A 26,031-nucleotide genomic window follows, 5' to 3' on the forward strand; every position below is an offset into this window, starting at 1 on the left:
CCAACCACTGTTCATGGTTCGCAAACTCCAATACAAGCTCACTAGACTGGTTCTTAAATTTTTCCTTCTTTCTTCACTGGATTCATCACTCATTCATCTAGAATAATCCACTGATCAGAGTCCTTACTCAATGGACATACTGCCTGAATCAAATATAGAGATCACTCATGCCCATGAAGCATTTTTACAGGGCTTTGGCTTCAGATTTAACTGCCAGGTCTGGTTCTCATGCACATTTAGAAAACTATCCACTTTGCTTCTCCTCCACTCCTTCCACATTACCAGGAGCTAAGTTATGGTTTGGCTCAGCACAGTATGCAAACCCAGACTCACGGTTTGTCTCACTTTAAACAAGCAATGATCCATAACCCTAAACGGCCTCGGCCCAGTATACCTGAAGGAGCGTCTCCACCTCCATCATTCAGCCCAGACACTGAGGTCCAGCTCCGAGGGCCTTCTGGTGGTTCCCTCACTGCGAGAAGTGAGGTTACAGGGAACCAGGCAGAGGGCCTTCTCGGTAGTGGTGCCCGCCCTGTGGAACGCCCTCCCATCAGATGTCAAGGAAATAAACAACTATCTTACTTTTAGAAGACATCTGAAGGCAGCCCTGTTTAGGGAAGTTTTTAATGTTATGTTGAAAGCCACCCAGATGGGCAGGGTAGAAATAAATAAATTAATAATAATAATAATAATAATAATAATTGCAGCTTATTCTTGGTTTATTGCTTGTGGTTTGCTTGGGGACACACAAACCATGAGCCTGGATTCACACATTAAGCCAGACCATGCTTTAGCTCCCAGTAGCATAACAGCAGCTCTTGGGAAAGACCAAATTGATCAAGATTTTCCAAATGTGCCCCAGCACACTTGACTGATGATGCTGAGCCCCACTCATTAGGTGCTGTGTGTGAACTGAGCCGTTCTTATACCTACAGTTCTCCCTGTACCATTCTTTTGCTTCCTACTACACTGGTCCAATTGCCAGAAACTAGCTTTTGAAAGAAGAAATGAAAAACATGGTCATCTAAAGCAGGAAGCCTTTTTTTAAAAAAAAAAAACTGCTCATTCCCTGTAGCAGATAATGAATGAAACTGAATCACACACTTTTACTCACCAATTCCCACCCCTCCATTTATTTTTATTTTTTTAAAGTTAAACCTATTAGGTCAGAAATGACTACAACTTATACAGACACTGGAGAGAAAAACCACCTAAGACCACCACCTGCAAATGAAAACTGATGACTTAAAAAAAGAATTTTGTGTTGACAACTATATAACTGTAAAAGCCTTGCATGGATTTGAGGCTCATAGTTCTATGATCCATACATTAACCTTGTTCCAGCACTCCTCCCCAAATAATTATAGTCTGGAGCCACCAGTGAATGTGCTGCGCATATAGGATTTCCCTGGGCTTTCCTTGAGTTCTGCAGTTCTAGGACAACAAACACTTGGAAGAGGTAGGACACTTCTCTGGAGATGCTCCTTCTATGACAGACAGCTGGCATCAAGGTGTCTCATTCCTATCATTGAGTTTTTCCTGGCTTCCCAGTTGCATTTGTTCCTCTACCTGTATGGATTTTTTCCTAGAAGTCAATATTTAATTGTCTTCTGCAGGGGACAGGGGTGGGGAGATAACCCAACCAATTCCCTTTTTTATTATTGAATTCAAGTTCAGGATTATTTTCATATAATATCACGACGTGAGTCTTGATTAGGTAATGAAACTACCCGGAAAATGCCATTTTCTATGCAGCCAAGCAACCGTGCTGGAATCTTTATTTTTGAATCTTTATTTTGTAATCTTAAAAAAGGAAGAACCTGCAACTTGACAGAGAATAATAAGCTTCCACCTTGCCAGTACAGCGAACGACTGGCTAAGAAAGGCACAGTTATCTTCTGCTAAGCAAAGAGCACAAGGCAAATTGGAGATTTCATAAGAAGCTAAATTGCATAATGGCGTAAGTACCAAGGTTGCCTTTTCAAAGCTTTTGACAAGGCCCTTTTATATTAATCATTGTTAAGGGTCTGAAGGCAAGGGAAGCGACGCAGTAGAATTAGAGCCGAGGCTTCGAATCCCATATTCAAGGCTGTAAGAAAATGAATACAGAACTGCAACTAAAAATTAAGCTAAACATCACAATTACAGCAAAAGTCATATTATATGATTAACAAATCAATATGGCATTTATAATCTATAAAACAATGCTAACATCATTAACAAACCAGCAACAACAACAACAAAAGCTAAGCTCTGTAAAGTTCATACACACACTCTATTCAGTTCGTTAAAATACACAGAAAAAACACAGAAAGCCCATTGGTAACTGTTTTAGATAATATTCTGTCACAATCATAACACTGTCCCAACTGCTGCCTTGGCCCCAAACTCCCTGGAAAACCAGGGAGATAATCTGAATCTTGCCAGTGGGAAAGGACATCTAGGAGAGATTGACCACAACGTTGATGGGACCAGTGACAGATTTTATTTTTGCAATTCTGCAAATCTTTGGGGGGGGGGTGTCCCCTCTCACCTGGAGAGCCTAATGATACCTTCTTTTTTTGCTGGTGGCAGTGATGCTGTTTTGGCTACATAGGCAACGGCACACATACATAAGAGCTGGAAACAGAGGGAACAACACAGATTCTGAACCTGAAAGGTCCATGCAGTCAGCATGACTCATATCTATTGACAGACTTATTGTCCATGAATTTGTCTGTTTGCCTTCTTAATCCTTCTAAATCTAGCGGCGATTCTCACATCTTGACACAGTGAATTCCGAAAATCATAAGTTGTGTGAAAAAGTATTTTCTTTCATTAGTCCTGATTCACTGAATGGTTGTAAATATTTGTGTGTGTGTGTGTGTGTGTGAGAGAGAGAGAGAGAGAGAAAGAGAGAGAGAGAGAGAGAGAGAGAGAGAGAGAGAGAGAGAGTTGTCTCTGTATCCACTTTCTCTGCTACATGTATGCGTTTTATAAACCCCTATCATGATCTTCTGTAGGCACCTTTTTATGAAAGCCCCAATTGTGGTAGCATACGAACATTATAAGAGCCCTGCTAGATAAGCAAGAGAAATTCTGGCCTTTCTAGACTAGCATCCTGTTCTGCAGTGGCCAACCAGATAGTTTTAGAAAGCCTGCAAGCAGGACTGTGACAGCAATAACACTTCTGCATCCACAAAACAGAGGACCAATTTGGATGCAGTCATACAAGAATTCTCACATCTCCACCCATATTTCTGTGGGCTTTAGGGAAACTTGCAACAAATTCTATATATGTCCACCCAGAAGTAGGCCCTACTGAGATCAGTGGGACTTACTCCCAGGTACATGACTATAGGATTGCATCCTTAGCATTACCACAAAGGTCCACACAAAAAATAGGATTTTGGACTCCCTCTGGGGCAGTGTCCGGAACTATGGGCAAACAGACAGAAGGTCCCATATTGAAATGCAAAAGCCCCTTGACTCCTCCCTATTTTAAGCAAAATCACACCCTTTTCTGGCTGTCTGCAACTAGTAGTTACACATAATTCAAGCACTGAAAATTGGGTTGCAAATTGTCAAAATGGGAGCCATAGCAGACGTAATGCTCATCAGAGCTGGTTTTAAATTTATTTCACTCCATGTTACATGTTGACATTAATTTAATGCATCTATTTGACATGCATTTAACATGCAAAAAGTCAAAATGTTGTCTTTCCCTTACTGTCTTGTTGCCCGCCCCCCTTAATGGCACACAAGCTGATAGAAGTAAAGAAACAGTTCCTGTCTCAATTCCGCTTCCGGAATTGACCGTTTCATAGTAATGTTACCCCCATTTATTTGCCCTTTGCAAACATGAAATCAGATTCTCTACCTATTGGGCAATAAAGATTTTACTGATTTCAGCAAGACAACTCTCGAGTTTAATAAGCATTACACATGAAAGAATCCAGAGTTAAGCAAACATGGTTCTAATGGCATTTATCTTTCGGACGCAACACGTGTCTATTTGCAACTGAACCAGCCTGAGATTCAAGACTGTAGCAATGTTGCCACACAACAGCAGTGGTGGGGTTTATCCCCCCAGTAGAGGCAGGTCAAATTCCTTCCAAAATTGCAGCTTAGTAAATGGGCCTTTTCTTCCACACCGTCGTCTTATGAAGGATGGTTATATTTCAGCTCTCAGTTAACCAGACAGTGACCTTATACTGTTTGAATTTACTCTCAAATTGGTTCTCTCCCACCTTCTCCATACCTATTTTTTCCTTCTCTCTCTCTCTCTTTTTAAGTAGAAACGAAGAAAGCAGAAAGCACAATATTTTAGCCATTTGAACAAGCTGCATTCTGAAATCAGTCCTGCTACCTGGAAGTGCTCTCCGTTACCTCTATCTTTCAAAATTGGAGCCATTATAGTCATTCGTGCAAATCCACATTTAGCCTTTCATAAAAGAGTGGATTTTTGACCCATTGAACTGGAAGAGCTTCTGCGCTGTTCTCCTGATCTTTGACAAGATAGACCACAACAACAGAGAAGACAATTTCTTGCTGGTGTGAATTTGTATTCCGTTGTTAAACTCTGGATGCTCACGAGTGGTAATTCTGCTCCTGATAGCCTGCACTCTGATGATTCTGAATGGTTGCAACAAAGCCGTACGAGAAACCCAAATACCCGAATGCACTAAGCCCACTTATTGTTACTGAGAGGGGCCTGCCCAAGGAGGAGGGGGAAATTGACCTGGGCACGGTGAACTCCTCCTTGACACTGTGGAGTTGTGTTTGTGCGCATTTTCTAATTGGGCCAGGGGAGACTGCAGCAGCAATCAATAGGAAACTCAGATGATCACCTCTGCCTCAGGTATAAGAGCAGCCTACTGGTGCTAAGCAAAAGGGAAGGTCTTCATTCTCTCCTACGATTCCCTTTCTCCAAGACTGGGAGAAATTCTGTGCTTACTAGGTGTACAGAAGAAGCGCTCCCCATTGGATAGCTCCGGGTAAACCCCACCACTTAAACAAGATTCAAAGTTGGCAAATTGGCAATTTCAACAGACAACACATTATTAACCTATGCAAAAAAATAAACTGGGTAGCACAATACAGGTATGAAGAAGAGTGCCCACGACTGGGGCCTATTTGTGCAATACTTCTTCACTCCAGAATACCAGTCCATATGATTTTGGCTGATCATTTCATCTGCTACTCCTTTTTGACTCCTGGTGCATTTTAAAAAATAAATATGTATTTTTCTGTAGTGGATGTCCGTGGTGGATGTCTGCAACTGCCAACTTACTAGTGTGAATCGCAATTTAGCGTTGATCACCTGATATGTCCAACATGCTCCCTTAGGATTGGTTTACAACCAGTTTAGAGGAAGGATAGTTCTTTCAAGCTGCCAATTCTATACCTGGGGGAGGCTGAGAGTGGACCTGGCCATCATGCATTCCATATCCATTCTCTACTGGCCAGGAATAGATGTCTATATTTACTCAACAATAGTTGAGTAAATAAAAATTACATTTCTATTCTTAAAACTAATCACAGCAGTTTAAAAAAATGACACTAAAACTAACAAATGACCTAACCAGATCTTACATTATTTCTGCCATTCAGGTGGGAGATTAGAGCTAAAGTATTTGCCCCCTTCCAGCTCTCCCTCTCTCCCAAAGCATCAGCACTGCACCCTAAATGGTGTTAAGAGCGAACGAGGTAACAAGTGTGGGTTGCTTCACACAAGATGGAGTTCCCTGCACATAAAGTCCTCTCCTGCTAGAAACTGCATGCAATATTGCACAACACATGGCAAAATGCATGCAACTCAGCATTGCTGCATGCGCCCATGAAACACAGGACATCAGCTACAAGCAGAAGTCACTGTATTTTCTACAAGTTAAAACCTCAGTGAAGGAAATTTTGTCATGTGTGACACAGATCTGAGGTCACTTAAAGATAACCTGCTTCTACAGCATTCATCCTGGTTTGTTTTCAGGAAGGTTCTACAATGCCAAGTGAAGCAACTGTTATCCCACACGCTCCAGTGCATTCCCATGCCATTTTCCTTCCTGCAAAAAGTTGGATCATTCTGTGGCAGGAGCGGGAGTTGTTGCACAAGGGCACCAAATCCAATTTAATTGTGCAACTTGAGTTTGCCGTTGCGCAATTGAATCCTACCTGCAAAATAGTGACATTCTGTAAGTGGCCTCGTTTTCCAATGAGGAGAAGAGCAGCACGAAACTCAGGGTGACACTCCATGTATCTATCCACAAAAGTTTATCCCGTAATACATTTGCTTAAGCTGCCAAAATAATCTTTCTTGTTTCTGCAGTACTGAATTATTTTCTATTCCAGCTGGTTATTATAAGAACATCATAAACGGGGACTAGTGCCTGAGTTTGCTTTCCCCCGCCTCCCTTACAATCCTTTTTCCTTTTGTGTTATGCTTTTCGGATTGTAAGCCTGAGGACAGGGATTGTCTTATTAATGATCTCTGTATGCCTTTTTTGGATGGTGGGGGTAAAAATCCTATTTCTCATTTAGCTATCGTTTTCCATTTGCAAGCATTTCCAGCTGGTTCCCAGATCTCTTCTGCCTATATTCACGGATATCCAAATAGGCCAACAAGGGTCGTTCTACAGCCGGCGACTTAACCGCCTTAAAAATTAAGGTAACCCGACAGGCTTTTATTTACTCTGTTTGTAAAATGGAGACTTTGTCTGCCTTGCACCAGCGCTGCAGCGTCTGCAAAAAAGACAATGCGGGTTCCAAGCAATTACTTCTGATGTACGCAAGGCCAGAAGTTGTTAAATTTGCTTTGCCCCTGCGCAAGTGCAGCCCTTGGAATTAAAGATAAAGGTTATTTAAAAGGACTGTTAATTTTTAAAATGTTGACATTTAGACCCAAGCATCTAAACTTTTCTTTATTAAACCATCTAATAAAGGATATCAAAGAACTCTTACCTCTTTAATGAGGCATTAAAATACAGTAATACAAAAAAGGCAAAACTGTTAAGCCTCTTAAACCCCTGGACTTACATTATCAACTTTTATGTGCCTGTCAACACTCAGGAGTAAGAAGCAATGGTTTATTCTCTGTCTCAAATTTAAAAGCCAACTAAACTTCCTTCCACCTTCCTGCTGAGATCTTTAACTCCTGGCAAAGAGCAGCAGCTCCATGTACAATGTGATACAAAAGGCTAAGGCAATCTCTATCCGTTGCAAGCCAAAAGCACACTACCCTCTCCTGTTTCATGCTGTCTCTAGGAACAAACAACTAAGCCTTCCTTATTTTAAACAATATACGTAGCGGGTAATTTTGCTGAAGGGGGGCTGGGAAGGCTAGGAAGGAAAGTCCTTGATTCTCTGTGTTCCTAAACAGTGGTTTGGGTAAATCAAAAGTCCTAAAACTAGGACTAAAATTAAAAAGGAACTTCTAAAGATAATGGAGATTTAAAAGAGATTGCTGAGAAAAGAGAAAAAGGGGTAGGCTGGCCCTATTTGGGATTAACACCATCTAACGCTAAGCAGTATACTGCAAATATTTAACAGATTATGAAAATATTTACAGTGACCAGCATAGCAACCTAAAAGTGTAGCCAGGTTATAGCCAGAAGCTGGGTTTCAGTGGTATGACACAAATCCAACAGACTTACAAAACAAAGCCTAAAAGGAACATGGGAGGTTTCCAAATACCAAGCCAGACCATTGGTCCAACTAGTTCAGTACTGGCTGTACTGATTGGCAGGGGCTTGACAGGGTTACGGGAAGGTTTTTTCCCCTACCTTACAAGGAGAAGCTTGGGATCTTTTGTATACGAAGCATGTCTCAGTCACTGAGCTATTATTATTTCTAAGATATTACACTTATATAAATGCTACAGGGGATACAAAGCATAATTCTCACATGAGAATTTGAAATAAATTGTTCTTATACTGCATAAAAAAACCTACGTTACTGGGAACCATCTGTTAATCTGGGCCCTGATAGATCTGAAGAACCATTAACTTTAGCAAACTGCAGAGCAGAACAATTGTAGTGTCTGAACTCCCAGGGGAAACAGCATATATATCTATATCTATATCTCACTGTTGTAGCTAACTAACTTTTACACAGAGCAGACTCATTGAAATTAATGGACCAAACTTAGTCATAGTAATTAATTCCAATAGGTATCCATCAAGGAAACATTAGTTTTAAACACTACAATAGTACTTTGATTGTCAAACTTAATCCATTCTGGGAGTCCTTTCGACTCCCAGAACCGTTCAAAAACCAAGGTGTGGCTTCCGATTGACTGCAGGATCTTCCTGCGCTCAATCGGAAGCTGCGTCGGAAGTTCGGCTTCCGAAAAATGTACGTAAAGCGGAACACGTACTTCCGGGTTTGCAGAGTTCAGGAGCCGATTTGTTCGGGAGCCAAGCCATTCGACAACCAAGATACGACTGTATATGCTTTTTGACCTACAGATGGGTGGCAGAAACCTGAACATAGTGGTGTTTCATGATTGGCTACTATGCAAACCGAATGATTGGTCACAGAAAGGGAGACTGAGATAAACTTCTCAAGGAGTCTCCATGAGTAAAAATGGAAGGATATGAGTGGGGGTAGAGGGGAGAGAAGTGAGTGCCACTTGAGATTTTTTTGGGAGGGTTGGTGTTAAAAGTGTTTACTTTTGCAATTCCTCCAGGATGGTGCCTCAGTCATCCTAATAAAACAACCTCATCTGCCTACATATTAAATTATTTTTTTCTATTTCTATCCCCCCTTTCTCTCCAAGGAGCTCAAGGTGGACTACATGAATCTTGCCCTCCTCAGTTAAGCCCTCACAACTGTCCTGTGAGAGAGGTTAGGCTGAGAGCCAGTGGCTGGACCAAGGTCACCCAGTGATCTTCATGGCTGAGTATGGGATTTGCATCCTGGTCTCCCAGGTCCTAGTCCAACACTCTGACCAGTATGCAACACTGGCTCTCAGTGTTGTGTGTGTGTGTGTGTGTGTGTCAGTCCCACACATGCCTCTGGACACCAGCTGCCCCCTTCTTCTGTTTTCTAGGACACAGCTCTCAAAAATGTGCATGATCTCTCCCCCCCCCCCAACTCTAACTAACTATGGATTTTCTTCCCAATGCAAGGTATGGTAGAAAATTGGGACTGGAGGAAGATAGAGGTAAGAGGTTAAATGACTGATGAATTGCTTTTGTCAATTCAATGCTATTGCAATTCTTATGCCATTCTTAATCCGTATTACTCCCTAAATTCTGTCTTGTTATCATCTACAAGTTGCTTTATGTTGCTATGTTTTGCCTCAAAGTTCAGGATATTATCTTCCACATGAAGATAATAATATGCTTTGAATTAAGCATTATACACCGAAAAACCAAATGAGATTGACTTCAGTGACAATCTTGACTCTGTGGACTTTATTACCGGTTATACTTTACAGTGGTGCCTCGCAAGACGAAAAGAATCCGTTCCGCGATTCTCTTCGTCTAGCGGTTTTTTCGTCTTGCGAAGCAACCCTATTAGCGGCTTAGCGGATTAGCGCTATTAGCGGTTTAGCGGCTATTAAAGGCTTAGCGGCTTAGCTGCTAAAAGGCTACTAGCGGCTTAGCGGCTTAGAAAAAGGGGGGGGGAAGCGGGGGGGAAATCGCAAGACTAGCAAGACGTTTCGTCTTGCGAAGCAAGCCCATAGGGAAATTCGTCTTGCGAAGCAACTCAAAAACGGAAAACCCTTTCGTCTAGCGGGTTTTCCGTCTTGCGAGGCATTTGTCTTGTGGGGCACCACTGTATTCCCTGACTCACTGGGATCAAGCCCTGATTAGATCACCAAATTAACATCATCTGTTACGAATATTTCCTGCGCAATATTCCCACTGAATGGAAAGCAGACACTTCACAATATTTCTGTGCAAGACATTTATTCTGCAGCAAAAGAACTAACTTTGTGTGTGAGGAAGAAATGCACACGTATATTTGCAAGAAAGAACAGAAAGATGCAGGCCCTAAGTTAAACCAAAAAAGGGTTATGAAACAAAAACAAAAGCTGGGTTTCTCTTTGAGACATTTCTTTATACACACAAAATATACATTTTTTAAAATTAAAAGTGTTTTACAACATCAGCTCCATGAATCCAAGATGTGTCACTTAAAACTGTGGGCACTGAGGTATTATTCTTAGAAAACAATTTAGACAAGTGCTTGACATCTGTAGGACTGAATTGCCACCTGCCTAGTCACGTGTCTTGTGTCTGGAAGAACATGCACAAATTACAAGCCTATGAAGAATTTCTGGAAGTGTTTCATTAAAGTTTTTCCTTTTCATTTTTTAAATAGTGACAGTATATTGCATTTCCAAACTTATTAATTCGTTTTATTTAAAGTTTATATATTGCCCTTCATCAAAACTGGTTCCAGGCCAGTTCACCCACTAAAGATGTCAAAACACAAGAACCAGCAGAATAAAACAAAGCAACCAGCAAGATTTTAACATGTCTAAAATGCAAAGGTTTAGGGCAATGCTTGGGTATATCATGGTCAAGCATTCTCCAGTAACACCAATCTGCAATAGCAACATTTAAAAGTCCATTAACAATATAACACTTAAGAAACCAGATAGCTGTAGACTCATAAAGAAATATTAATTTAGCAGTATTTCTCACATGGGAGGGAGAGGAAGAAGGGTGAGGAAAGGAATGAAAAAGCAGGTCTTACCAAAAGTAACCTCTCCTTTCCCAGTTTTGTCAAAAAGCTGAAATGCCACCATGAACAGTGCATCTGGAGCACAGAGGACAGATTCAAATGCTACAAATTCTTGAAAGGATATCAACCTACAAAGGGAAAAAGAAAACCATTTTTTCAGGTGCGATCACCAGAAGAACATTTCACAGGTAAATAATTTACTTATTAGATTTCTATCCCTCATTATATGTGACCCCTCCCCAAATATCACAACAATTTAAAGTATAATACAGTAAAAACAAAACAGAATAATCTTTAAAATACAGTTGTACCTTGGAAGTCAAATGGAATCCGTTCTGGAAGTCCGTTTGACTTCCAAAATGTTTGGAAACCAAAGTGCGGCTTCTGCAACCAATCGGAAGCCACGCCAGACATTCGGCTTCCGAAAATTGTTCAAAACCGGAAGACTTACTTCTGGTTTTCGATCGTTTGGGAGCCAAAACATACAAGTTCCAAGGCGTTCGGCAACCAAAATACGACTGTATAGCCATTCTCAATCTAATAAATGTATCAGGATAGCCATGAAACTTGAACACATAATGACCGACTCAGAAAACATGGAAGAAGAGAGCCTTCAGCTTGCACTGAAAAATAACCAAGGTTCCTGCCAGTCAAAGCTCAGAGGAGAATGTTCCATAACTGGGGTATTATTGCTAGTCATGAAAAGCAACAGATTGTCTAGTCTCATGCAACAATGGCACCATCAGAAGAGTTTCTGTAGACAACCTCAAATCCTAGGCGAGAGACACGTCTTCAGATGCCCAGGTCCTAAGCCGTTTAGGGCTGAGAGGCACCCCTGCCTCAAACCCTGAGGAGCCAATGGCAGCCAGTATAAAAAGCAATGAGCTAGACGGACCAATAGTCTGACTCACCATAAATGCAGCTCCCTATTATCCTACTAGCATCTTGAATGGTGGCACAATTGAAATTGCAAGTTTGAAAGTTGCCAAGTTAGTAATTCAAATGCAAATTATCCCAATCCAATTGTCATGGAGTAAATTTTTTTAAAAAAACCACAAATGGGGTGGAACCACAATTTAGCAACCAAAAAAAGTGTTCCGAAAGTTGCCCATCAGATTAATCATTTGCAAAATAGATGGACACGGCAGTATCTCCTCTGATTTGAGGCAACATGGGGAAAGGTTCTGCCACTGACCAGATGGATCACAGCGTCATCACTTTTCCACACACGTGGAGCACATCATCTTACCTGAAGTAATTTTATGTTGTGAACCGCCCTGTGTTCTCTTGGTGAAGGTCAGTATATAAATTACATAAATAAGGTAAGTGATACAATGCGGCGTTACGATAATAATTCACACCATCATTTAAGCAATGAAAACAAGATGCTAGCATCTATTTCCTATGAAAGTTCCTTGAGTTGTTGGAATGTACGTGAGAGCTTCAACAGCTGACATCTGTTGTCATGGATAAAAATCATATTTATGCAGGTTTGGGTAGAATTTGATTAATAAAGATGCAGGCCCCAGACTCTTTGCAATGCAGATTTGTGATATTTCAGTTGGGATGTCCAATTAACAAGACTAAAATCATTATTCATAAGGCAAAACCAGCTTCAGATACATTAAGTGGTCCGATGAAGTGAACTTTAGCCTACAGCTCTCATGCCAAAATGAAATTTGTTGTCTTTAAAGCAGCCTTTGGCAACCCGGTACTTTCCAGATGTTTTGGACTGAAGCTTCCATTAAGTCACAGCTAGCATGTGGTAATCCAAAATATCTGGAGGGCACCAGATTGGGAAAGATTCTTTTGGCTACATCAAGCTCTTCTCAGTCGAATAACCCAAACACCTCTAAGAGTCAGATATTTAATTAAGAGAGTTTATTTCAATTTTAACGAAAGCAACGGGTTGGGTTTTTTTTTAATGGAAAAAGGGAGAACGCCTACAAATGTGAGGCTCCCATCAGACTACTGCAGAGGAAACATGAATATCTGCTGTGCCAGCTGAATTCAAATTAACCCAATTTTTACATGTTAATTAAACCAGCTATTTTCTTCTTATTGTATTTTTGCTCCTTAAATAGACTGGCCTGCAAGTGATTCCCAACAGATCGACTCCGACAACAATGACGCACTCATTTACTTCTATTATGCCCATACAATACAGTAACTGAGCAGTAATTTTTCACAGTCAATTACACATGTGGTTCCTAATGGTTAAAGATGCTGAAATAATGCATGTTACATAGCCATATGTTCCAAGCTCTATACGGCACAAGGGCAGTTGCCTAGGTAACAAGTTTTCTCTCTGGCATAGTGCAACCCTTCATTGAATATCATTAGGTTTCATTAAACAGCACATATTAACATGAACCTCAATATGCTACTTAAGAATAATTTTGCCTACATAAGCAAGGCCTTGTCTAACTTAAAAGCCCGGCTGAGTAAAGCCTAATGACCCTGCGTTTTAACGATGTGAAACTAGGAGGAGATGGATGAATTATAAATCAAGCAGAAAGATGCCTTCTAAGTCAGAGGTTCTCTACTTTGGTACTATCTTCCCCATTTTAACGGGAGAAAAAAGGGAAGTGCCATCTTCAAAAGCGAATGAGGTGGCAAAGACATGTTTAACAGAAGGAAAAAATAAAGGGGGCATAAAAAGAGAGTTTGCCCTGCATTCTTCAGTTGTGCTTTGAGGCCAATGTCTCCACAAGCTTACCAGCAAACTCAAGACTGGTTTGAGCAGTCATTTTTGCTGCTCCCTCTTGCTCACTATGGCTGGTAACTTCCACCAGCATGGCACCGGTTTTTTTTTGGGGGGGGGGAGGCGGGGGGGAGGTCAAGTCCCCTACAGTCAGGTGTCTGAGGTAGGGAATAAATATCAATTTCTGTTTCACACAGTTTCTCATTTTCCCGACCTTAACTTCAGTTATCCACATTTCCATGAACGTTTGTGGGGGGTTGGGGGTTGGGGAGGGGGAGTTCCCATGAAAATTCATCAGTGTTCTAGTGTGAATCTTCCTAATGTAAATTTTGCTTCCAATTTTGCCTTATAAACACATTTTTAATATACACATTTTTAACCGGAGAAGTGTGAATGTCAAAGGATGGGTGCGTTTTGGTTCGCATCTTGATTCAGAAAGCGCAAGTAAGTTCACCTTTAAAAATGCAAACTGAATCAAATTTCTCCCCCATCTCTAACGTGAGGTGAAAATGAGACAGCATCTCCCCATCTGCTTTGCAAACAGAAGGTGCCAGGTTTAATCTGCTGCATTACTAAGTAATGCCCTCAGTGATATCCTGGGCAGCTTCTGCACATCAGACAATACTGACTTTGAGACTGACTTTGGATAAAGCTGCTCCCATTGTCTCATGTCAAGCACCAAGCGACAGGTTAGAAGAAGAAGAGTTTGGATTTGATATCCCGCTTTATCACTACCCAAAGGAGTTTCAAAGCGGCTAACATTCTCCTTTCCCTTCCTTCCCCACAACAAACACTCTGTGAGGTGAGTGAGGCTGAGAGACTTCAGAGAAGTGTGACTAGCCCAAGGTCACCCAGCAGCTGCATGTGGAGGAGCGGAGAGGCGAACCCGGTTCACCAGATTACGAGACTACCGCTCTTAACCACTATACCACACTGGCTCTGTTAGCTTTCCCATTCAGAAAAGGTAGCAGTGGCAGCAAACACTTCTGCTTTAGTACTTTGGAACACAAAGAAGCCTGGGAAATAGTTGCTAGGACTCACCAAATCCAGAGAGAGGTCATCTGTAGGTCGCCAACACTTCTTTACCCATACTGACCGCAATGCCCAAATGCTGATGGCAAACCTATTATATCCTGGGCAATGGGTAGCATGTTATCAGTTATTAATAGTCATGTGATTTATATAGTGCCATCAGGTCCCTTATGCAGGGAGCTAACAATATAAATTTTGGCACGGGGGACAAGGGGAGGGAAATGGAGGCCAAGATGCACAGGGAAGCAATATGGAGTTGTTTCAGTCGCAAACATTTAGTGAGGCTTAGGCTAGCCAAGAGAACAGCTCTTGTGGGGTTTGTGGAGACCCAGACTGGTGAATGAAGCTAGGCTTTTTGACCTATGAACTTTGGCCACTTGGGTTCTAACTTAAGAACTATGAGGTGTTTATTAGGAGGAGTTACATGTGATAACTTACATGGGAAAAAGGAGACTGCAGAACAGACAAGATAGTGTCTACCATTCATATTTGCACCAGTTTTAAAACCTGGTTAGCTCCTGTGGCTCCCAAGGATTACTGCTACCAGGTGCCTATGGGAGAAGTCAAGGCGGTGAAACCAGTTTCAAATGGGTTTAGATGTGTAGCGTGGATATTCCTCCTACACACTGTCCGTCGATGAAGAACAGCCAAGAGTGGCTTTATAAACTCCTTAAGCCTTGCTTTAATTCATGGAAAACTATACAGTGGAGTTGTCAACGCAGCACTCAAGCACACCAGTTGCTTCTATGGCGCCAGTGAAATGTTTCAATTAATATGCCCTCAAAAATTCACAGTGCATGAGAGACTTGTTTGCTTTGCTTTCTCAATTCCAGTTCACACTGGATCAGCCTCTCCTATGGTGAGCACTTCCCCTTATGTAGGGGCCACATTTCAGTGGATGCAAGGACTGCATGTTCAGAGGAGAGTGTAAAGAGTTTCTCTCTGTGGTTGAAGTAGGTGCCTTTATTCCCATTCATTTTGGGGAGGTGGGTGGCTGATGTAGGGACCATGCCTATATACCATTTTGGGTCTCTGCCTCTTTTTCTGCTCCTTTAAGACATGGCAGCCATTTTATGCCACGTCCCATGGAAGCAATTTTGTGTTATGGGGTGAAATGTCAGTGGGAATGGGGTAAAGTTATTTGTGCCATATGCAGAGAACTCAGCCATCCACAATTGCCCAATGTTCACTGACTTCGGTATCAAGAGATCTACCCTCAACCACATCTTTTCCAGCAAAATCAGGGCAATTTTGCAATGGTACCTTTAAATTGGCTAATTATTAACTTCTGCTATATGAAAAAGTACCCAAGGCACACACGTCTGAAATTCTTGTGTGTGTGTGTGTATTCCTGCAACATCCATTCTTTTGCATGTTTAGCAATACTAATCATTATCCTCATCATTGTATAATAAATACAAAAGCTACAATGCTTTACTAAAATCAGCAATTTAACCATAATAGCATAATGGGGCACAGGGTAAGCTATGCCTATTATTTAATGTTTCAATCTTAGATAAACAACTTGTTCTGAAAAATGGTAGATTAGAGATAAATCAATAATAATGGGAAAAGCTGGCATTTCAAAGCATTATTTTGAATTGTTTACACTTTCTAAAAATAAAAGCCATATAGTATTTTGAGTTGCTTACTGGAAACCAAGCTATGATTGGCAGAACAGGCATATTTTATTGGGCAGAATTTAATTGTAGCAGCAAAAAAAAAAAAAAAGTATGGATTGTTAGAGGAAGCCAGTTGGATTTTTAAAGAGTGCAATTTGCAGTAAAACATTTCTTTACATGCTCATCTGTGGGAGGGTAACAGGCACCCTGAATGGTCTCCTGAAGCTAAACAACAGGTCTCAGACCTCCCACCTAACACTCTGGAAGCCTCCTCTCACTAAAGGTTTTGCAGTGCATCCACCTAGCAAGAAAACAGCCAGGCAAAAAACACTCCTGTCTTTGCGAGGCTGAACAATGGATCAGCACGGGGGGAAACAGAGCAGGGGATTCATGCATGCACTGTACAGAGAAAGTCATACAGATGTGCATTCAGGTTCTCACAAAGGTTGCTCTGGAGTTTCCGTCATTACCTTAATGGCACTGAGATACTTGGGACACAAGGACTAACAAGATGGCCACACAATAGCAAGAGAAAAGGTCGTGGATAGTTGGGTCGTTTTTCTGAAATATTATTAACATAGCAGCCATGCAGAAAAAGATAATGAAGGGGATTTTACATAGTGTGTGTGTGTGTGTGTGTGTGTGTGTGTGTATGAAAAATCTCAGTAATGTCTCAATCATTATCATGAGAAAACGCCACGCAAGAATCTCCTGAATGGGAATGGGGTGGGGCAGAGGCACCATTTCAGCTTACTGTAGCAAGGGCATGAAACACTGTATGAAGCAAAAATACTGTTCTTGGGTAAACTCAGGTTAACATGTACCTTTGGCCATTCAAAAGAATCACTGTTGCGACTTTTTACACCTCATAACAACCAAAGGGAAGAAATGAAAAATCCTTTTGAGATTGCCACGTCAAGGGTCACTTCACAAGACCTTATTTAGGGGCCCCATCCTGGCTGAAGGCATATTGACTGGTAGGAGAGTGTGAAAGGAAAGCTATTGGCCACCATGTGGGGTAAGACCCCATGATAATGGTGGGCCTAAGTCCCCTCTAGGTGAGAGCCAAGGTGGGAGTGCTTGCACTATCCCAGGTGAGAAAATGGGGTGGCTTCCTTGAATGATGAAGATGGAGTCTCAGAACCAAACCACTGGTCACAAGTGCATCATCTGGCGATGTTTTGCATGCTACTACTCTATTTTGAATTGTTATTATTTTCTCTTCCGTTTCATTTCAGTTATTTAATTGGCGTAGCTTATTTGTATGCAATGTTGTTACTTACTGATATTCTGATTTATAATGATTTTGAGTTTTTTTATTGTTATTGTTCACCTGATATGTTGTGAACTACTTGGAGCAGTTTTGCAGAAAAGCGGCATTCAGGTAAAACAGATGAGGTAATATGAGGACCTAAAACTTAGTTGCTCCGAAAGAATAGCCACAGGTAGACTGAAACAGGGTTGGTGGGGGCAGAGTAGAGATTTTCAATAGTGAACTCATTTCTATATATAGGACTTGGATCTCAAATCTGAATTACTCAGCATAAATCAGCCTTCCCCAACTGGGTGCCCTCCAGAGGTTTTCGACTCCAGCTCCCCTCAGCTAGCATCACTAATGTACAAGGATGGTGTGAGATGTGGCCCAGGATGCCAGGATGAGAAAGGCTAGCATAAATATAAGCTTCCAAAGCCCTCCTGCAAAAGCATGTATGCTCATGCTGGCACTCGCAGAAGAAGAAAAAGGGATCATACACAATTCTAATTTATAGTAAGTAATTTACTTGCATCTCACTTTGTTCACAACAGACAAGGACGATATATTATTCCTTAAGTTTTTGGGGTTTCAGTATTCTGAGAAGGCTTTGTAAACTGAGAATAACAAAGAGTTTTGCAGCAGCTTAAAGCATAACAATTTATGATAGCCTATCTTTTGTGGATTAGAGTCAGACGTACTCCAGCCCATGAAAGGTTATGCCATAAAATATTTTCTTGGCTCTTAAGGTGTCACAGGGTCTTGTTTTTTTGCTGGAAACTGTTACAATAAATCAAGACTAGGCCTCTTTCAGTGTCCTTCGTGCTACTACCTAAGGCTTATGGGCAAGAACAAAGCCTGTTTCCCCTTGTGTCGTACATTTAAATATTCACCTCTACTGTTCCGAAACTTGCTCTATAAAATGCATTTTGCGTGCATTGCTTAATAATTGTAACTTCTGAATGTGGCACATCAAGTTTGAAAATGTTGTCATTGAGTTTGTTATAAAGTGCATGCATTTTTTAACCCTTTATGTATTTGGCCCAGTGTCTAGCGGAACGCATTTTAAGACAGCATACCCTGTTCTCTCTCTGTGATTCACAGAGATACTGAAGAACCAATTGCTGCTGAAAGCAAAATTTCATGGCAGTACAGTATCTTTTTCATATACTTTAATATCTTTTTCATATACTTTAAAAGTGAAGAGCAGCTTATTCTGTGAAACTCCAATGCTACCACCTTATAAGTAATTCAAATGAAGGTCACAGTACATACCCATCTTTCGTCTGATCCACCACACCTCCGAGCAGCTGAACGGTTCTGGGATTGGGCACCCCATCTCCTATTATCTTCAGGAACCGCGTGACAAAGTCACTGGGGGACATGTAAAATTCACCATTTTTCTCAACACTTGCATACTGTAAAAAAGAAGAAGAATGTGGTTCTTAAATTACAAGGTAGCATTGCATCACTCGTACAGCCGACACAGTGCTGCCCCATGTGGTGCATCATAAAACTGCTGTGGGTTTGCACACGCTCCCTTCTCTATGTCTCATGATGAGTGTCCCCCCTGCCAGCCGCCTTTCCTTATCCTCTCTGAGTGCTAACTATAGCTTGCCAAGACACTCAAATTATGGTTAGCGTATGCCCTCCAAAACAGGAATCAGAAGCTATGGTTTGAAGTTGATTTATATACAGTGGTACCTCAGGTTACATACGCTTCAGGTTACAGACTCCACTAACCCAGAAATAGTACCTCGGGTTAAGAACTTTGCTTCAGGTTGAGAACAGAAATTGTGCTCCGGCGACACGGCAGTAGCGGGAGGCCCCATTAGCTAAAGTGGTGCTTCAGGTTAAGAACAGTTTCAGGTTAAGAACAGACCTCCGGAACGAATTAAGTACGTAACCCGAGGTACCACTGTACTCCCTTTTCTGCTATTGCTGAACTCAAGAGTGGATTCACAACCCATAAGACACAAAAAGTTTGTTGTAGAAATATATAAGCAAATCTAAACACCGTGAATCGATACAATACCGAATACTAATCATATTTTGGAGGGCAAATGGTAACAACATTTTGCTAGTTTGGTTGTTGCAGCAAACCATGGTTAGCATTAAAAGGGAAAAGGGTATGCTTATCAAAGCTTGTTTCCTTCCCTCTGAACCAAGGGTAGACAACGTGGCACCTTCCAGATGTGGCTGGACGACATTGGCCATGCTGGCTAGGGTTGATGGGAGTTGAAGTCCAGCAACATCTGGAGGACATCACGCTGCCTACCCTTTGCTCTAAACCATGGTTCAGAACATCCTATGAATTGAGCCTGTATTTTGAGTCTTTGATCACTGAGCAATCTCTTGCTTACTGCTGCCAGCAAATGCCAGTGGAACAGCTTGCAAAATATGAAATATGATCACTACTCTCTCCTATATGAACAAACACATGATTGTGCCCATTCATATGCATTCATACTTATCAGCCATGTGCAAAACATTACAGTTGCATGACTCTGACAACATTTTTTTTTTTTAGATTTTACTCCCAAATATCTACCTCTTGGGAGTAAAAGAAGAAAAGAAACAGAAGTGAAAGCAGAAGTAAAACAAATTTTATTTGAAAACTAAAATTACTCCAGAAAGGAAAGAAAGCAATATGAAGAACAGTAATAAAAATGCCCTCAATACGCTATACTGGCCTAAACCCCATGAAATCATATAGTATTACACAGGAAGAGGGGATGGGGGAGAGAAGCACACAATACAGTTGGCATTTCTATTCTTCCCCGCCCCCCCAAGTATAAAGCTAAGTGATAGAAAAAAGGGGGGAGTACAGGGATCGGGGGAAGAGATTGTGTGTACCTCTGAAGTTTTTAAGAGCAGCATTTATTACAGGAGCTGGTAGGCATTATTTGGGCTTTCAGCTTAACATTGTGGGTTGTTGTTGTTGCTGTTTTAATTATTATTTTAATTTTCTGCCTATCCCTCATCTTTAGCCCCCAGGGCGGGCTGAAACAAATTAAAATGCATTGAAAACCGTTCAGAACAACGTGCAATCCCCCCAAAATAGGGTGCGTCCTAAAAATATTAAGAAAAGGGACCCATTGGTTTAAATGATAAGAATTCCTAAAGCATGCTTCACCAACAGGTGAGTGCTTTTAGGATGAGGCGATACACCACCATTTGCCTCTCGTGGCCACTTCATTTCCAGCCACAACAGCACCTCCACCCCCATCGTTCTGCCCGGACACTGAGGTCTAGTGCTGAGGGCCTTCTGGCAGTTCCCTTGCTGCGAGAAGCCAAGTTACAGGGAACCAGGCAGAGGGCCTACTCGGTAGTGGCACCTTCCCTGTGGAACGCCCTCCCTCCAGATATCAAAGAGAAAAACAACTACCAGAAGTTTAGAAGACATCTGAAGGCAGCCCTGTTTAGGGAAGCTTTTAATGTTTGACAGACTATTGTATTTTAATATTTTGTTGGGTAGAAATAATTATTATTATTATTATTATTATTATTATTATTATTATTATTATTATTTCAACTGGATGGCAGGCCAGAAGGAAAAGTTTTCACAGCTTCTTATGTAATGGCACCCAACACTCCCAAACTGCTCAGCTGCACATTTGTCCATGAGTCTTTTAACGTATGCTGATAACCTCCTGCTTATTACAAAGGGTAATAATAATAATAATAATAATAATAATAATAATAATAATAATAAATTATTTATATCCCGCTCTCCCCTGCCGAAACCGGGCTCAGAGCAGCTAACAACAGTAAAATGATAAAACATTCTAAAATCATTGCATTATAAAATTAATTCAAAACAGATTAATGGCAACCATTAGGCTAGTGTTCTGTGAGGATTGCCAAAGGAGGGAGTCAGGCTGTGCCCTGGCCACAGGGTATTCTTGTTATTAAAATGTTTCACCTCGCGACTACCACAGGCCACTTGGCGGTCTGTCTTTGGATATGCTGCACTTATGAGTGGCAATGTGTCCCACTTTATAGAGGATAGTCTTTCATTGGAAGGGGTATCCAGTCCAAGAACCCAGAAGACAGGAGAGCAGGGAGCGCCATGACATCGCCTCTCAGCGCTCCACACCTGAACAGCAGACTGAGTAAGTACACCTGGGCCCAGCATTCCCCACTATGATGAGATATACTGTATTTCTATTTGGATTATTATAAATATTTATAAAATTGCATCTGCACGTTAAAATTGGTGCACGTAAACGTTATGCAAATTTGGGGTTCCCCTCCCCCTTTTTTGCAATGCATTTTCCTTTCTTTCTTTCTTTCTTTCTTTCTTTCTTTCTTTCTTTCTGGCAATGTGCACAGCCATATCTGTAAAGCAGACTGGCTGGGACACCTGAAGATCCATGTGACTATCTCTGCATGCTGAAGGCAACCATGGACTTGTGCTGCTCTAACAATTCCCCCCTCAATGTCTTAGGACAAACATCTTGGAGACGGAGAAAACAGTGATATTCAAAGGATATTTAATTCAAAGGGAAGAGGCTTAATTTTATTTATAAAAACAAAACAAATCCATTGGCCATGGCCAAGCCCTTGGGTGCCCCTAAAGTAGTTCTCTGGATCCCAGCCATGCTTTTTAAGTGTTATTAAAGTTGATTTCCCATTCCTTATCACCACTGCATTCTTTTAAAAGCCACAACTCTGCATATATTGAGGTCAGTAAAAATTCGATGGGGGGGGGGCGAAATGCAAAATAGCTACTTTGCAAATGCACCGTAAATACTACAAAACTCCTTGGGCGGTGAGCGAAGGGACATTAAAACGCAGCTGTAAATAAATTACAAGAGCACATAAGTCGCCACGTGTCACCTCAAAAAGAAAGATCTGTATCGCAGCAAGCAACATGTTCTGAACAGGAAAGCCAAATTGCTAATTACTGTGGTATGTTTCTTTTCTGAGGTGGCCTGATAAAAACATTTGCTGCGATTCTCCACAGAACATTATCCACATGAAGTAACAAGTAAGTTAGGTGTCTACTACAATTTTGCAACCAACTTCAAAGACTTGGGTTTTGTTTTACGTTGCAATAGCTCTTGCAGAGCAAAGCCTGCTGCCAGATCCCATTGAATAAAGCCGTTGTTGCGCCTGACAAGTACCCTTACATTTTCTGTAAGTACATAACTCTTGGCTTCCCTCCGAGAGTTAAAACGTACGTGGTTTTTTTTTTTTTTAGTTGTCTAGATTTAAACCATATATAGGTAAAGTAATTTCCTTCAGGCAAGTGTTTTATTGAAGCAAAGACCGAAACAGAAAACTATATAGCCCAAACATTTAATAATGTTGTACTGTATTTCTATCATTTCAAATTAATTGTTTGTGTTTCACCTGCAACGTGTTCTATGTTTAGGAGCAAGCTTAGTGAGTTTGTTTCTCATATTTACAATCCTTCCGACGGCCCGGCCAACAGAACTATCACATTAAAACACATTCAAGAATCAAATCAAAATCAACACATGCGCTTATGCATGCATGCACACACACACACACACAATTAAAAGCAATTTAAAACACAGCAGCAACATAAAATCAGCAACCTGATTAATAGGTCACACACACACACACACACACACACACACACACACATCCAGCTGCACACTTTTATAACCAGCACACAGACCAAATCGATCTCATTGCAATCACCTGCCAGAAAATCTTTCCAAGTCTCAGGCTTGAAAACTTTTTAACACAACAGTTATCGAGAAACAAATCAAATAAGTCAGCCGTTTTCTGCTTCTACATTTCATTTTTTTTTTCCAGGCTAGCCCCCCTGCTAAGACATTCAATAATAGAAAGCAGTACAAGGTTTCGATGTCCCCCTGTTCCTACCCACTGCGATTTATTCTTGTGTATTTGAAATCCAATCACGTACCCCCCACACTACATATAGAAAATGACCTTGAAAATGTCAGCTTGCTCATTTTGACTGAAGCCTAATCTCTTAGGTTATGGTAGGAGAGTTACAAGAAGTAGAGTTACTCTGAGGAAATTATCATGACAAAAGCGAGGGGGGGACACACATCAATTCTATTAGTTTGGGAATAAAGACTTTCGAAAAGGTGGTACTATGCAGTCATGTATTTTCCCTCCACTTTGGTAATTATACCTATGGAGAATTTGATATTACACAATAATGCCTAATGGCTTTTTGGTAAGTTCCTTCAAAATTCACACTGGATAATCATATATTTTAAATACTAGAGCATTAACTAGTTCAAGCCCATTTAAGTCCTTACAAATACAACAGAGGAATATATATATATTAAGTATCTCCAGAGAAAATATGTAACTAACCAAGGAATTTCACACTGATTGCAATGCATTTAACTGAAATGGAAAATGATGTGATATAAATCCCATTCTAATGGTGTTGTGTTTTGGTTTCCTTGGTATGTGTGGGTTGTTTGTTTGTTTTTAATAGAAATTTAATTGCCAATTTCAGCTAGTCTGTGTTATGAGTCTGAAGTGTCCTGAATAAACTTGGTGTGAGGATGGTCTAGAAATAAGGGCACTATTAGGAATGTATGCCATTTTTGCAAATGCAACGTAGAAAATCCACAAAGGAAAAAATAATTTATATTCATAAATACATGTCAGGTTAGAATTAAATGTGTACTTATGTATCATCCTCCTACCAAGACTCTCAGAGCAGCACATGAGAATTTCTTAAAAAGTGTGGCATCGAGAAGACTTTGCAGGCTTATCCCATTTTATATGATAAGCCTGTTAAAGTAGCATAAAATATACAGGTTTGGAGAGACCTTTGTGCCTTCTCATTTATACCAGTTCATAGCTACTGGGTCGTCTTGCTATTGTTGGCTTTTCTGATATTGAAGTAGCTGAGAGACAGATCTCTCGTTTCAAATTATTATTATTTTTCCTTAATCCAGCTTTTAGAACAGCTTCTACTTTATGAAGCAAGTCCACTGGCTTTTCAGAGGCCCCAATTCTCACTGTTATAGGGCGAGGTATTATTATTATTATTATTATTATTATTATTATTATTATTATTATGTTTGTATCTCAACAGGCGGAGGGTGGAGGGAGACTTTCAAGCAGCTGTTGTTTCCAGGTACTAGCAAAACAAGAGACCCAGAAAAGCATTTGAATGAAACCATGCCATATATTCCCAAATAATTAGTTTGCTGGAACTGTACATTTAACTCCTCCCCACCTCTACTTGGTTTCTGTTGCACCCTCTTCTTCCCCAATGCAGAAGCAACAGCCTAAGCCCATTTTTGGAAGTCCTCATTATAAACCTGATGGTTTTGCTTACCTAGAATATTCCAGGAGCCAAAAGCAGAAATGCAAATGCAAAACCATCAGGCTTCCATCACTATCTAGAAATCAGGAGCAAGCTGCAGGTTTGCATTCTTTCCATCTTCCTCTTTAATGCCTACCTGAACAATGATTTGGCCTCTCTAACTATGGCTGAGAGCATTTCCAAACTCAGATTTAGAAACCAGCTTTCCAAGCCACAGCCCTAAACTTTGGTTAACTATTGAAAGATGGATGCTAAATCAATGCTACAAGGAGCAACGGAAAACACAGCACACGACGCAGGGCAGAAAACAATTATGTGACCCGCTACTGGCCCTGATCAATGATTAGCATTCAGCTGAAGTTACATCTGCAGTTACCTCCAATAAAATGTTTGCAGAAACAATCTTCAAGTTATTCCCTCTTACTCTCTTGTAGGGGCAGGGTGACTCTATTTGCATTTGCTCCCACCATTAGTTAGCAGTCCAATAATTTGGGAGAGATGGGGAAATGCTAATGAAAACAGTTATAGACTGCAGTTCTAATTCACAGATCTTCTAAGAGAGTCACACACACACAAACACAAACACACACACACACACACACACACACACACACGGATCCATGTAGGAAACACTGAAATTTCTATTCTATTTGGGGGGATAGCTATATTTCCCCGAGTCTATACAATAATCATTCAAGAACATATTTGACTTCTTGGAGAGCATTGTTCAATTTTTGATAGTGGTATTTAAATCTAACATGGTAATAATACAGTGAATGATTAATGGTTAGAAGACTATCAAGAGATGAATAATGCAATAAGAGCTAAAGAAATGAAAAATTCAGGCTTTAACGGATAAAATATTTACTTTTAACATACCTTCAAAAATATTGTTTTCAACTCAGTTGGATCAGCTCTCTTGGTTAGAGCCACCTACAAGTAAATACAATTATATTAATATGCATAGTCTATACAAAGGATGTCAAAATGTCATTTTAAAAAAAAGAAAGAGGATAATTCAAACAAAAGAATGAGCGATGAAAAATAAATGTTCCCCTCAAATAAATTAGACAGTGGTTTATGTGAGAAATAAATAAATAAATAAATACTTGTTTTAACATTTACACTTAATTATTTGATATTTTTGCTGGTGTTGTTCCTCTGAACCTGCCAAATCTTAAACGAGTGCACTCCGACTTTGCCCACATAGAGCCATCAACCACAGGAACTGATTTTATTTTTATAACATGAGTGCCCAATCCTGAGTACTAGGAACATGCAATAACACATTTTTAAAAGAGAGGGGGTGCCATTAAAATATAGCACATTTAATAGTAAATACTTAGCAATTAAAACCAGTCCTAACAAGAAGTCTTCCATCACTTCTAGAAAAACTCTATGGTTTTGATCAGTCTGGAAGGCAGCCGTCAAGAATGACTCTTTGCACTCACCTGCT

General features: G+C 40.6%; 1 protein-coding gene across 4 annotated transcripts in view; it reads right to left on the reverse strand.

Annotated features, from left to right (window-relative positions):
• SLC25A13 (solute carrier family 25 member 13) overlaps positions 1-26,031 on the reverse strand; it is a 107,664-nt gene that overhangs the window by 59,070 nt on the left and 22,563 nt on the right. For all 4 annotated transcript variants that reach the window (XM_077936953.1, XM_028749835.2, XM_077936954.1 and 1 more), the window contains 3 exons: positions 25,455-25,508; positions 18,557-18,699; positions 10,684-10,799 (listed from right to left, as the gene is read on the reverse strand). In XM_077936953.1, the coding sequence (XP_077793079.1) occupies positions 10,684-10,799; positions 18,557-18,699; positions 25,455-25,508 (313 nt within the window). The remainder of the gene's footprint in view (positions 1-10,683; positions 10,800-18,556; positions 18,700-25,454; positions 25,509-26,031) is intronic.

The sequence above is a fragment of the Podarcis muralis genome, chromosome 12 (assembly GCF_964188315.1).
Source record: "Podarcis muralis chromosome 12, rPodMur119.hap1.1, whole genome shotgun sequence".
Lineage (NCBI taxonomy): Eukaryota > Metazoa > Chordata > Lepidosauria > Squamata > Lacertidae > Podarcis > Podarcis muralis.